The sequence below is a fragment of the Heterodontus francisci genome, chromosome 26 (assembly GCF_036365525.1).
Source record: "Heterodontus francisci isolate sHetFra1 chromosome 26, sHetFra1.hap1, whole genome shotgun sequence".
Classification (NCBI taxonomy): Eukaryota; Metazoa; Chordata; class Chondrichthyes; order Heterodontiformes; family Heterodontidae; genus Heterodontus; species Heterodontus francisci.
Window position 1 is genome coordinate 28,657,453 of NC_090396.1, and position 15,363 is coordinate 28,672,815.

The 15,363-nt window shown below is 41.1% G+C and overlaps 1 protein-coding gene across 1 annotated transcript in view; it reads right to left on the reverse strand.

Annotated features, from left to right (window-relative positions):
* The window catches only part of map2k4a (mitogen-activated protein kinase kinase 4a), a 206,060-nt gene that overhangs the window by 78,580 nt on the left and 112,117 nt on the right, over positions 1-15,363 (reverse strand). The window contains exons 4-5 of the mRNA XM_068057961.1: positions 6,885-7,059; positions 4,280-4,399 (exon numbers count right to left, since the gene is read on the reverse strand). Of these exons, the coding sequence (XP_067914062.1) occupies positions 4,280-4,399; positions 6,885-7,059 (295 nt within the window). The remainder of the gene's footprint in view (positions 1-4,279; positions 4,400-6,884; positions 7,060-15,363) is intronic.

Below are 15,363 nucleotides of genomic sequence, written 5' to 3' on the forward strand. Positions count from 1 at the left end.
CACAATAGCTGAAAAGGAACAAAACTGGACGGAACACCTGGCATCAACCTAAACACTGGATATGACAACAGCAAACACAGCCCTGCCAACCCTGCAAAGTCCTCCTTACCAACATCTGGGGGCTTGTGCCAAAATTGGGAGAGCTGTCCTGCAGAGTCATCAAGCAAACGCCCAATATAGTTATACTCACGGAAACATACTTTGCATTAAATGTCCCAGACACCACCGCCACCACCATTCCTGGGTATGCCCTGTCCCACCAGCAGGACAGACTCACCAGAGGTGGCGACACAGTGGTATACAGTCAGGAGGGAGTTGCCCCAGGAGTCAAGATTGACTCTGAGCGCCATGAAGTCTCATGGCATCAGGTTAAAACATGGGCAAGGCAATCTCCTGATTACCACCGACGCTCTCCCTCCCCTCAGCTGTTGAATCAGTACTCCATGTGGAACACCACTTGGAAGAAGCATGGAGGGTGGCAAGGGCACAGAATGTAGTCTAGGTGGGGGACTTCAATGTCCATCACCGAGAGTGGCTCGGTAGCACCACTATTGACCGAGCTGGCGGAATCCTGAAGGACTTATCTGACAGACTGGGCCTGCAGTAGATGGTGAGGGAACCAAGAGGGAAAAACCTACTAGACCTTGTCCTCACCAATCTACCTGCTCCAGATGCATCTATTCATGACAGTACTGGTAGGAGTGACCACTGCACAATCCTTGTGAAAACCAAGTCCCATCTTCACACTAAGGATGCTCACCATCCTGTTGTGTGGCACTACCATGATAAATGGGATAGATTCAGAACAGATCTGGCAGCTCAAAACCGGGCATCCATGAGGCATTGTGCACCATCAGCAGCAGAATTGTATTCAACCACAATCTGTAACCTCATGACTCAGCATATCCCTCACTCTACCATCAAGCCAAGCAATCAAACCTGGTTCAATAAAGAGTGTAGGAAAGCATGCCAGGAGCAGCATCAGGCATACCTAAAAATGATGCATCAACCTGGTGAACGTACAACACAGGACAACTTGCACGCCAAACAGCAGAAGCAGCATGCGATACAGAGCGAAGCGCTCCCACATCCAACGGATCAGATCAAAGCTCTGCAGTGCTGCCACATCCAGTCGCAAATGGTGGTTAAACAACTAACAGGAGGAGGAGGCTCCTCAAAAATCCCCATCCTCAATGACGGACAAGCCAAGCACGAGTGCAAAAGAAAAGGCTGAAGCATTTGCGACCATCTTCAGCCAGAAGTGCCAAATGGATGATCCATCTCAGCCTCCTCCTGAGGTCCACAGCATCACTGATGCCAGTCTTCAGCCAATTCAATACACTCCACGTGTTATCAAGAAACTGCTAAAGGCACTGAATGCTGCAAAGGCTATGGGTCCTGACAGCATCCCAACTGTGGTACTGAAGACTTGTGCTGCAAAACTAGCCACAACCCGAGCCAAGCTGTTCCAGTTCAGCTGCAGCACAGGCTACCAATGTGGAAAATTGCCCTGGTCCACAAAAAGCTGGACAAAGCCAATCCAGCCAATTACCACCCCATCAGTCTACTCTTGATCAGCGAAGTGATGGAAGGTGTCATCGACAGTGCTGTTAAGTGCCACTCAAAAGAGCAATAGCTTGCTCAGTGACGCTCAGTTTGGGTTCCGCCAGGTCCACTCAGCTCCTGACCTCACTACAGCCTTGGTCCAAACATGAACAAAAGAACTGAATTCAAGCAGTGAGGTAAGAGTGATTGCCATTGATATCAAGGCAGCATTTGACTGAGTGCGACATCAAGGCGCCCTAGCCAAATTGAAGTCAATGGGAATCAGGGGAAAAACTCTCCACTACCTAGCTCAAAGGAAGATGCCTGTGGTCGTTGGAGGCCAATCATCCTGGGCCCAGCATATTGCTGCAGGAGTCCCTCAGACTAGCGTCCTCGGCCCAACCATCTTCAGCTGCTTCATCAATGACCTTCCATTGATCATAAAGTCAGAAGTGGGGATGTTCGCTAATAATTGTACGATGTTCAACACCATTCACAACTCCTCAGATACTGAAGCAGTCCATGTCCGTATGCAAAAGACCTGGATAACATCCAGGCTTGGGCTGAGAAGTGGCAAGTAACATTCGTGCCACACGAGTGCCAGGCAATAACGATCTCCAACAAGAGAGAATCTAACTATCTCCCCTTGACATTCAATGGTATTACCATTGCTGAATCCCCCACTATCAACATTCTGGGGGTTACCATTGACCAGAAACTGAACTAGAACAGCCACATAAATACTGTGGCTACAAGAGCAGGTCAAAGGAATTCTGCAGTGAGTAATCCACTTCCTGACTCCCCAGAGCCTGTCCAACATCTACAAGGCACAAGTCAAGGAGTGTGATGGAATACTCTCCACTTGCCTGGATGAGTACAGCTCGAACACTCAGGATGCTTGACACTACCCAGGACAAAGTAGCTCACTTGATCAGCATCCCATCCACCACCTTAAACATTCACTCCCTCCACCACCGACACATAGTGGCAGCAGTGTGTACCATGTACAAGATGCTCTGCAGTAACGCACAAAGACTCCTTTGACAGCACCTTCCAAACCTGTGGCCTCTTTCACCTAGAAGGACAAGGGCAGCAGAGGCATGGGAAGACCACCATCTGCATGTACCCCTCCAAGCCACATACCCATCCTGACTTGGAAATATATTGCTGTTCCTTCACCATCGTTGGATCAAAATCCTGGAACGCCCTCCCTAACACCCTCTGGTGCCACCACACCAGACAGACTGCAGCGGTTCAAGAAGGAAGCTCACCACCACCTTCTCGAGGGCAATTAGGGATGGGCAACAAATGTTGGCCTTGCCAGCAACACACACATCCCATGAAACAAATTCAAAAAAATTACTGTTGGTAAAGGTGGAGGAGACAGGGGATGGGGTTTAAGATGACTTGTCGTAGAGAAAAGAAGCCTAGGATTACCTCTGCATTCCAGGATTTCACAGAGAGCAGGACCCAATAGTACTTAATGTGGTCCAGACAAGTCTGGCAGTAAATGGCTAAACTCACCGTATTCGATGAAGTCTGCATCCCTTGGACTTATGGGAGTGGCTCTGAGGGTCTTGCTGAAGGAATAGCCAGAGAGAGAGAAATGGTTTTAATTGGCATGAGGGCATTGAAGGTGGAGGTGAGGTTGCGGTCGAGCAGATTAGTAGCTGCAGAACTGCTGTGACGAATAGAGGGCCAAAGGGTCGACAGTTGGGACTTTGAAAGTGCAGTTATAGTGAATGGGGGACAAATTTTCCAGGGGCAGACACAGAAGGAAGTAGGGTTTGGAGGACAAAGCAGAATGTGGGTGGTAAACAATACAAGGAAGTGATCAGGGATGATCTTAGCTGTGATTGATACTATGGGAGTAGCGAAGCCACCTTGGCAATATCATGGGGTTGGCCATAAATATGGTTTGGGGAGTTTACATGGAGGGAGGGATTAAAGGATGATAGGAGGGCACTGAACTCAGAAGATCATGAATTGAGATGGAGGTTGGAATCACCTATGACACACTTGGCGCAGAGGCTGAGGGAGGAAAGCAATGAAGATAGCCCAGTGAGAAAATGGGCACCGTACTTGGGTCGCTGGCAGAGAACAAGGATTTTTAACGAGCGCCAAGGGTAACGGAACATCAAGGCCAAGGGAATTCAGCCCAACTGTACCAATAAACTTTCCTTCTCCTCTTCACCCCCACACCCTGGCTTTCTCTTTTTTACTCACTTATTTCTATGTGGGCCTCTCACCATATTAGTTGTTTGTGCACGGATTCGGTTATTTTCATGCTCATCCTTTTCCTTAATGAAATGTTCCTGTATTCCATCTAAGTCTCTTGCCTCCTTTTTCCAGACCTACTACAATGTTTGCTTACCTTACAGATCTGACAAGATTTTACCAGAAACATTAACCTGTCTTTTCTTTAACAAATGCTAACTGACCTATGGGATTTTCAACATTTTCTGTTTTTGTTGGCTAACATTTGAGGTACAACATAGCAGGACAGTTACTACCACGAACTTTGTTTTTTTTTTAAACCATCAGTCTTGACTGTAAAGCAAGGCTTATAATGTAGCTATACATTCTGTAAAAGTTTCTCAGTCACTGCACACAAAATTCAGCTGGAACATCAATTCAACGAGGCTACGTGTACCTAAAAACTGATGATTAACCCCCAACAGAAACTGCAATTTTAAGTTACAAATAAGTCAAGCAACCTTTTCATTTCTCTCACCTCTCTGAAGAGTGCTCCATAAAACTGAACAATATACGGACAGTCACTACTCCTCATTACAACATCTAGATCCATCAAAAGCTGCTTCTGCTCCTTCTCGTCCACCGTCGATCGAATTCGCTGAAAGTTGGCAACATTATACATTAAAAGAGTTTTCTTGGAGTTTAAAGTCACATTGTTATGGCGAGAATTTTATTGAAAAAAGTTTCTTTTTTCAATATTTTTGTGTACTTTACTGTCAACTTGTATTGAAAGTTTCAAACTTTAAACCTTTTTAATTATTCAACCAGGGAATACAGGGAACTGGCAAACTATAAATGTGCTAATATTTACACTTCATTGAGTTATTTCAAAGCAATGTGCATCCTGTGCTTATGCACATAGTTGCTTATTTTTTTGAATTGGAAAATTATAATCTGCCAGCTTAAATATTCTTTTAAGTAACCAGTTCTTTACTATTGCAGCAAAGGTAGACACTTAAAAGTAAATCTGAACTAAACAGTCAAGCAGCATTTATAGTTTCATGTATTCAAATTACATTTCACAGGTAATATCTTCTACACATCTTGAGAAATTCTAAACTGACACATAATGAACCAGTTCACACAATCTGTCCCGCCATTAAACATCATGGAGAAGCTTTAATGACTAAAGAAGTTTATACAATCAATAATTGAGTTATACATGCAAGGCAGGTTCCAAGTTCAATCACTGACATTTGCGGAGTTAGCTGATCTGTTGCTATTTTGCTATCGGATGTATATATGCGATAACGGAATCAACGGACAATGCTGGGTCTTGCAAAGCAACTCGTCTTCCCAACTGCCACTGATAGTGAGTCATAGCAACTTTTGTTCAAGTTGTAGCAGTGGGACAACCTGTACTGCTAGCAAAGTCTTTGGTCACTATAAAAAGTAGCTGAAGTCAGGGCAGTAGCGGGAGGCATTATAATTAACCACAGGCATATGGCGACTAGGGCAAGGTGACAAAAAACGACCAGCAGCTGTGGAACCATACTGCAGCAGACAACCAATGTTTTTCCACTGTGCAAGATGCACACTAGTGCCACTAGTTCCAAAGGGCAAGTTTCAGACAGCCAGCTGAAAATCAAATCTGAAGCATCTAGGACTCGCTAAATGCAGTGCCTGAGGGACCTGTCAAAAACCCCAATTGTGGTAATTACTCAGAGAGTGCATACAATGTCGTACTTGTTACTTCATGGAGTAGTTGAGGCGAATAGTATAATTCCTTTAATGGGAAGCTAGTAAGGACATGTCAGAGAAAGAAATAAATGGATATGCTGATAGGTGAGCTGAAGTAGGATGAGAAGAGGTTTGTATGGAGCATGAACACCAGCATAGACAATTGGGCTGAATGTCATGTCCCCTTGTGCTATAAATTTTATATAATCGTATGTAAATAGTGTCTTCCTGGCAATTGGTTTTAGCAAGTCCTGGCAATTTTACATTTAGCCTGCAGCTAGCTAAAAAACCTGGTGGCACTAGCAAAGGTCTTGAACAATGCATCAGGGAGGAAATCAGTGATGCAAACTGGCAAATTGGTTCATTACAATATGTGATGCAAGACAGTGTATATTAAGTATGTTGTACAAGCAACAAGTTGTTTTTAACAAAAAGTTACTATTTGAATTACAAAAGATGGTTCTTACAAGAAAAACACAAGGCTTCCACAGTGTGACATTCAATTTCACGGTCACCATTTGAGTTTGGTTTCAAAGCCTTACTGGAACATGAAATGCACATGAGACCATTAAACGTTAATTCAAGTGTATTAACAGTCTAATTTTCACTGGAGTGAATCATCAGGGTACAAACAGAGGGAATAAAGCTCATAATAAAAATACATTCTAATCAGATGATCTGTTACTTGCCAAAAGGTACTAAGCTCTTGCTAATGCAGCATTCATCTAGTTAATACACAAAATTACTGAAGAGTCAAAGCAGAAATGGTTTTAGTTATAACTAAACTCCAAGTGCAGAAACAAATTAAAAGCTCTCAAATTTTAATTTTACAGCGATTGAATGGTAAGGTAGGTTAAATGTCTTTATCCTCTCCATGATTAACAGGTTCAAATCAAATCCACACCAGTGTGGTCGGCCCGGATGAATGTGTGATGTGTGCTTATTTTTGTGGCTTTAATGGCTCAGAAGAGCTTGGGCAGTTTCAACCCACTTCTTGTGGAGGCAGATTCAAAGCAAAATCTCACCCACAAACTGGCACAGATTGTAGCCTTTCTAGGTAAATTTGACAAAAATAATTACCAAAGGAAATTTTAAAAAAAAATCACATTGCTGCAGTAAGGATGCTCTTCTGAAATTCAAAGTTAAACTACTGGGACAAGGTGGAGGTGCGCTACTTAGCAACTGGTTGTACAAGAATTGAAACCAGTTCATGCTGACAGCTCAGAATTGATATTTCTAATCTTCAGGGCAAAAAGGGGAACAATGTGGAAAAAAAATATTTAATAGTTATGTGCTCTAAAGTTTGTCAGGCTTATTACAACAAATGAGATCCTGTTGATCCTTCAGATGCATGTCAAGCCGTTTTTCACAAAACTTAGCTTATAGCTGATGTAATTGCTTACTTTCACAGCCATAACCTGTCCGCTTGGGTTGTGGATCATTTTGTTCACAGAACCATAGGCTCCACGTCCGATTTCCCCAAGGTCCTTTAAATCATCTGCAGTGAAGTCATACAACTGTTCTGGAGAGATCTTCAATTTCCCTGAAGATTCAATGCTATGAGTCCGCAGCCTTTCTCTGCAACAGGATTTCAAGAATGACCATCAGAATTGGAGAAATGGTATTTATAATCAGTTACAATCCAAATTAATTGTTTATATACTGCCTTTGTTCTGTCTACTGTAATTGAGACAGTGCTTAGTTCATTATGCTTCCGTATTTACTTCCAAAACTCAGTCATGGTAGCAGGTAGAAACCCATGTGCCACAAATGTGTGACACCTTTTCCCCTTCTCCAGAACATATTAACTAATTTAGACTTTGGCTTCCCAGACAAGTAACTGCAGCTATCTCACTCAATGGCACCTTAACAGTGAATTAGTTGACTATTTCATTAAGCAGGTATTGCCATCTGATGTCAACAGATGCTCAGGAGTAATCAGGAGCAGAAACTCTGCATCTTCTGATCAATGTTGTGAAGGCAGAGTGCTATCTTAGTTGAGTCAAGATGATTGAGGGGTCAACTCTGACATTGAGGTTTTGCATTACACCAGTTAACATTTACCCATTAAACAAACAGGGGTGCTGGTTAAGAGCATTTTGTATTCAGAATACTCTTCAGGAGAACATGGATCACAATGTTCTATACTTTTGGAATGGAATGTTACCAGCAGTACCAAAAAGTTGCCATATCACTCATGCTGAGTCAGGCAGGAGGCCATCTCTAAATGCATAGCGAAAGTGGGTAGAACTAGCAAATAGTCAAATGATCTCTACTCAACACAAACTAAATATATGACATTTTGCAGGGGAATTTTAACATGGTCTATAATCTCCTACCAGTAGTCACAAAAATCACCATCTGCAACAGTTCTTGTTACATTGCAAGTTGAAGTAAAGCTGATCACGATGGAACAAATTTAAATATTAACAGACGTTTTCCCCCCTCAGTAATAAATCTCACGTAGAGTTAGGAAAGCTTGGGAATACACCTACACGTCACTTTGAGTAAAGTATAAAAAGACAATCATCGATATGGTGCGCACTAGGAGAGTGGGTGCTCGTAAATGAACTTTTTTCTTCAAGCGGTTCAACAAGATTTATATAGTTAATAGTGCATGAAATGCTTAGTATTTTGGAAATTACCTCCCTTTCAAACGATATAGCACAGTATACCAGTACCATCTTTGCTAATATTGTGGATACTATACAAAAGAAAAAAATCATTTCAAGAAGGATAAATATGAAAAGTAATACTGAATGGTGCACATCCCCCAGAAACAAAAATACAACTCACATTTTTGTCTTCACAATCCAATTTTTTGTAAGCAATCATGAAATGCAATGCCTTACAGGAGTTTGCAGAATCTAGTATTTTCTCAATACCAAAACTATAGGTTTCAATGCCACTTAAACAATTGTAAAATTATTGCAAAATGCTGCTCTCTGCCTTGTAAATGGCAACCATGACATCTACCAACCGAACTCTAAAAACAGAATTAGATTCCATCTGAAAAGCATTAACGTACTGTGCACAGAATTACTTAGATTCTAATCACTACTCGCTATTTTAAGTAAATGCAATGACAAATAGAATCCACGTACCATCTGTAAGCTTGCATGCATAAAATTACTAATTTTCAACCCTTCAAAGCCTGTTAGAAAATTATGTATCAAAAAATTATCGGAAATACTTCCTTGCCTCTGACCCCAGTTTCTCCCAAGTAACAAACTAGGATTGGCAGTAATTAATTTTATTTTTATCGGGGGAAAACTATCCATATCCATCTTTTCCCATGTAATAATGTAGAAAAGCATGCTGTTACGAAGACTTTAAACCAAATACAGTATTTCAGATAAAAATGGTAATCTACAATTTCTAATAGGCATAACTAAATAAATGTCCTTTCATGAACTGAAGCAAAACTTTTCCTTTCTGCAACTCCCTACTGAAGGACCAAGACACCCAAATGGTTCGACTACATGTGCTGTGTCAACAGCCAAGACTCTAAGCACTAGTCAATGCTACTGATACCTATCATGCACGAGAAAGATTTTCATGCAGCTGTCAAAAACTTAAAACATACAGAGCAGATCTACCAAAATAACTACAGCTCCAGTATTATCAACTTCCCCTGCAATGGACTTCCAAATGTTGCTATCGTTTGTTGCATCAGGGTGTAATGTCTGTAAATCTATTCATTTGGGCCAGAAAAAAAATCTACATAAAGGCATCCACTGTGTGCCTCAAAGGATGATGGCTCCAGCAAAAATTGAGGAAGGGAATCTGCACCAATTCACAAACATTCTTTTTATACAAACCTATTTGTCATGTTTGAAACGAGCTCTCAATTTATTAATAATGCACACAAACATTTCACAATCTCAAGACTGTTCACTGCACCAAGGTAAAACAGTGCTAATCCTCATCTGAATTTTATAAAGCATCCTATTTATTTTTCTTCTAAGTGCATCCTTGAACTTCAATTTTCCAAAAAGGTTTGCCAGTAACTTTGGTGCTCCATTAACCCCTACACTGTTACGGTTTTTTTATATAAGCTATTTCACTCATTTAACATCATTTGCCTAAGCTAATCAGTACTGCACTCCACAGGCACAAAGACAAACAAAATAAGGGCATTTCATTTGACAAAGCTCAGTATGGTAAAAGAAAAGCTTCAATTACCATAGAATTTTTATGTTTAGAGCTAGAAAATAGCTAATATTTGGATTTGAATACTCCATTATAACTCCCCAGATGCATACCCCAAACATTTGTCGACATAGAGTCCATTTTTGGCACCTTAGCGACAACCTGTTATCCGACCCTATTGTTACATGTTTCTGAACAATTACTCATCACTTTTGCCACGGTTAAGGTTTGCTACACTTTTTCCCTTTCAAGTCTTCACTGCAACCTGCAATCAACCTGCCAGTTGGGAGGTTAAGGAACTTTCTTTCATACAATATTCTGCGTAATGTTAGTTCTGCCAAACTCCAACATTTGAAATTTAATTTGAACAAGCTGAACTTGGAATCCAAACATTAGTCTAAAGTTGAACTGCTGGAGCTACTTTTCACTCCAAGACTGCCAGCTTGTGGGTCAGAGATGGAAAAGTGATAGGCTTAGTCGGCCAAATAGCCTCTTCCTGCTACTCAACTCATGTGACATGAAGCAAATTTGCCTTTTGGGGAACTTGTGTTCGAACAAGCCCATTAAATCGAGAATCAGGTTCAAATCTAACTCACACTGCTGGAAGGAAAATCATGTTATTTTACATAAGATCTAGGAGCAGGAGTAGGCAATTCAGCCCCTCGAGCCTGCTCCGCCATTCAATACAATCATGGCTGATCTCATCTCAGCCTCAACTTCACTTGCCTGCCCGTTTTCCATAACCCTTCAAACCATTACTAATTAAAAATCTGTCCATCTCCTCCTTATATTTACTCAATGTCCTGGCATCCACCGCACTCTGGGGTAGTAAATTCCACAGACTCACGACCCTTTGAGAGAAGTAATTTTTCCTCATCTCTGTTTTAAATCTGCTACCCTTTATCCTAAAACTATGACCTCTCGTTCCAGAATGCCCCACAAGAGGAAACATCCTCTCTATGCCCACTTTGTCAATCCCCTTAATCATCTTATATACCTCAATTAGATCTCCTCTCATTCTTCTAAAATATAGAGAGTAAAGGCCTGAAGTGCTCAATCTCTCTTCATAAGACAAACCCCTCATTCCTGGAATCAATCTAGTGAACCTCCTCTGAACTGCCTCCAATGCAACTACACCCCTCCTCCAGTAAGGGGACCAAAACTGGATGCAATACTCCAGGTGCGGTCTCACTAATGCCTTGTACAGTTGCAACAACACTTCCCTACTTTTATACTCTATTCCTTTAGCAACAAATACCAAAAATTCCATTTGCCATCCTTATTACCTGCTGCACCTTTTTAGTTTTAGAGATACAGCACTGAAACAGGCCCTTCGGCCCACCGAGTCTGTGCCGACCATCAACCACCCATTTATACTAATCCTGCACTAATTCCATATTCCTACCACATCCCCACCTGTCCCTATATTTCCCTACCACCTACCTATACTAGGGACAATTTATAATGGCCAATTTACCTATCAACCTGCAAGTCTTTGGCACGTGGGAGGAAACCGGAGCACCCGGAGGAAACCCACACAGACACAGGGAGAATTTGCAAACTCCACACAGGCAGTACCCAGAATTGAACCCGGGTCGCTGCAGCTGAGAGGCTGCGGTGCTAACCTGCATACTAGTTTTCTGCGATTCATGCACGAGGACATCCAGATCCCTCTACGCCTGAGTACTCTGAAGTTTCTCTCCATTTAGATAATAATTTGCCTTTCTATTCTTCCGACCAAAATGGATAACCTCACACTTATCCACGTTAAACTCCATCTGCCAAATTCTGGCCCATTCACCTAACCTATCCATATCCATTTGTAAATTTCTTATTTATTTATTGCAACTTACTATCCCACCTATTTTAGTGTCATCTGCAAATTTGGCTATAGTACCTTCTATCCCTGCATCCAAGTCATTAATATAGATTGTAAATAGTTGGGGCCCGAGGACTGAACCCTGCGGCACCCCACTAGTTACATCTTGCCAACCAGAAAAGGACCCATTTATCCCAACTCTGTTTTCTGTTGGTTAGCCAATCCTCTATCCAAGCTAATAAATTGCCCCTAACCCCATGTGATCGTACCTCGTATTAACCTTTTGTGCAGCACCTAATCTAATGCCTTCTGGAAGTCCAGATATACTACATCTGCAGGATCCCCATTATCCACTTCGTTACATCTTCGAAGAATTCTAGCAAATTAGTCAAACACTATTTACCCTTCATAAAACTATGCTGACTCTGACGGATGGTGTTTTGACTTTCTAAATGTCCTGTTCTTATTTCCTTAATAATGGATTCTAACAATTTTCCAATGACAAGATGTTAAACTAACTGGTCTATAGTTTCCTACTTTCTGCCTCCCTCCCTTTTTGAATAAGGGCTTCATATTAGCATTTTTCCAATCCACTGGAACCTTTCCCGCATCCAGGGAATTTTGGAATATTATAACCAATGGATCCGCCATCTCCGCTGCCACTTCCTTTAAGACCCTAGGATGTCGGCCATCAGGCCCTGGGGACATGTCTGCCTTCAATACCAATAGTTTGCTTAGTACTTTTTTCCCTGGTGATGATGATTGTTCCAAGTTCCTCCCTTTCTATAATCTCTGCATTACCTGTTACTAATGTCCTCCACCGTGAAAACTGAGGCAAAATACTGATTAGCGTCTGTCATTTGTGTTCCCCACTATTAACTCCCCAATTACATCCTCTAAGGGACCAACATTCACTTCAGCTACTCTCTTCCCTCTTATATACTTATAAAAGCTTTTGCTATCCATTTTTATATTTTGCGCTAGTTTTCTTTCATAAATTACATTTTTTTGTAACCCTTTGATCTTTAAAAGTTTCCCAATCTTCCGGCCTACCACTGGTCTTTGCAATATGGTATACCTTAGTTTTTGTCTTTATGTTATCCTTAACTTCCTTGCTTAGCCATGGATGTTTTTTCCCTTCCTAGAATCCTTCTTCCTCTCGAATATATTTTAGTTGGGAGGAATTGAATATCTCCTTAAACATCTGCCACTGCTCATCAACTGTCCTACCTTTTAGTCTTCCTGCCCAGTCCACGAGGGCCAAATCTGTCCTCATGCCTATATAATTACCTTTGTTTAACTCCAGAAGGCTAGTGTGGGACTCCAGTTTCTTGCCCTCAAACTGAAATTGAAATTCTAGCATGCTATGATCACTCTTCCCTAGAGGATGCTAAACTATGAGATTAATTAATCCCACCTCATTACTTAATACCAAATCTAGAATAGCCTGTTCCCTGGTTGGTTCCACAACATATTGTTCCAAAAAATAATCTCTCAATACATTCAATGAGCTCTCCCTTGAGGCTACCCTTGCCAATTTGATTAATCCAGTCTGTATGCATATTAAAATCACCCATGATTATTGCCGTACCTTTCTAACCCAGTATTTCCTGGTTTATACTGTGCCCCATTGCGGAACTGTTTGGGGATCTATAGATTACTCCCACCAGGGACTTCTTCCCCTTGCTAGTTCTTATTTCTACACAGACTGATTCTACAAATTGATCTCTAGTGCCTATATCATTTCTTACTACAGCACTGATCTCTTCCTTTACTAACAGAGCTACACCACCTCCTTTTCCTTGCTGCCTATCCTTCCGAAATACTGTATATTCAATTCCCAAACCTGGTTTCCCTGCAACCATGTCTCAGTAATCGCCACTAAATCATACCCATTCATCTCTATTTGCGCTGTTAACTCATTAATTTTACTCCGAATGCTTTGTGCATTCTGATACAAAGCCTTTAAGTTTGTTCTATTATCAAATTTCCCTACCCTTGCACGATTCCGTGGTGCAAGAGTCTCATTTTCTCAATCCAAATATCAATAGAGAAGTCTGCAGAAAATATATCCTTAATTTGCCATCTCAAAGAGGTTACAAAGATGGTCAGGGCAGGAATCTCAAGCTCATAACGCTGTACTACTTGGTTTAGGTTTATTACACATTAAGGCACAGTAGAGAAAATTTTATTAATACACTGGACAGGTCACATTACTTTTGTTGTGCAGTGCCAACATCAGGTAGAGTTCAAATCTCAAGAGTGACATCTCTGACCTCAGCAAGTGAGCTGATAGAACTCAGCCACATTTCTGTCAGGGCTGAGAGAAGGTTTGGTTTTTTACATATCTCAACACACAGTTCAGGAAGGATAGTATAAGTGAGGTGCCCATATTTGTTGGAAAGAGAATGAAAGTAGTGGAGCAAGGTAATATTGGAAATGTTGAAACACAGTGGCTGCAAGTTGAATTCATTCGTGTGAGACACCCAAACCAAGTGACAGGAATGGATCCATAGCTATGCAATCTAATCACCAAGATTGTCAGTAAAAAGGTGGGAGATATCAATTATCCACTTATAAAGGTGGACAAACAGGGAATACGCACCAGACATGAGAAACCCCAGAAATGTTTATTGATACCAATGATTGCTCCTCGACTCAACACAAAAGGACTAGCACCAGATGGAATATCTTAGATGTATTGTTGAGCAATGAGCCACAATTGATATCTGACCTAGGGATGGGGCAATATCTGGCTGATTCAGACTACCTTATTTAAAGTTATAAAACATTCAAACTAACTTCCAAGAAAATCCAGTTTTAATTCCCTGGAAATTATGATTCCTCGTTGTTATAAGAAAACATGTTAATATGGATCATTTATGAAACTAAATAAGCATTGCCAAGTTATAGGTCATCACTTGTCTTGTTTGAATTAGTTATGCTAACCAAATGCTCCCCCACTGTAAAGTGGACTATGAGTTACTGCAGACATTATCCAAAAAGGTAATTTTCTAATTTATTGCACACAATGACCAAGCTGCAAGTTCTTCCTATTGGTTTTCATTTGTCTACAGCCACAAAATGATATGAAAATCATGAATCTTAGCCTTTTTCACCTTGGAGTAGTTGTAGAGTTAAACTGGAACCAATCTATTACACTACCCAGCTTTACATCCTCTTAATCATGAATTCGGTTTGAAATAATTTTTGCATGCATTGCAACGAATCTCACATTAATCCATTTGGTCTGTATCTCTTCTAGATTTCATGACCAGAGGTTTGCAATATGAGTGGACCTATTTCTTAGGCAATCTGAAATTGGCGCAGGTTTCAAAACATGACAGATTGCATAACACACTTATGGTAGCTCCGCCTTTAAACATACAAGATTGGTTTTCTTTAATTTTTTTTTTAAGGTATGACTGCTTTGATGTAGCTGAAGAGCCAAGGTGACACGGAAACACGAGCAGAGTCATCTACCTCTTGCACATGGACTATCTAATATATCTAGATGTGGAAGACCACCCTTTACTGAAACTATACTACCGCTGCAGTAGGCTCATCTTAGGTCCATATATATTCTTCTCAGATATAAGATGTACATTAACTCAACTTAAAAGGTGGTCTTTATAATAGTCATCTGCTTGATTCCTAAATTAATTTACCTAGAATATGCTAGTCAGGCTGAACACATGGGAAAGAAATCAAAATCATTCATAAAATAATTACACAGCTGAACCGTACAGCATGTTGTGCCAGCTATAATCCCTAGAGCATCAACAGATGTCAAGTGCTAACACCAACAAAAAATGATTCCAAAAGGCATGGAGCTTACTTTTACCAAAAGGGAAGAAAAGTTTGGTTTTGGGGGGGGGGAGGGCGGGGTGGTGAAGGATGAAGGGAAACAG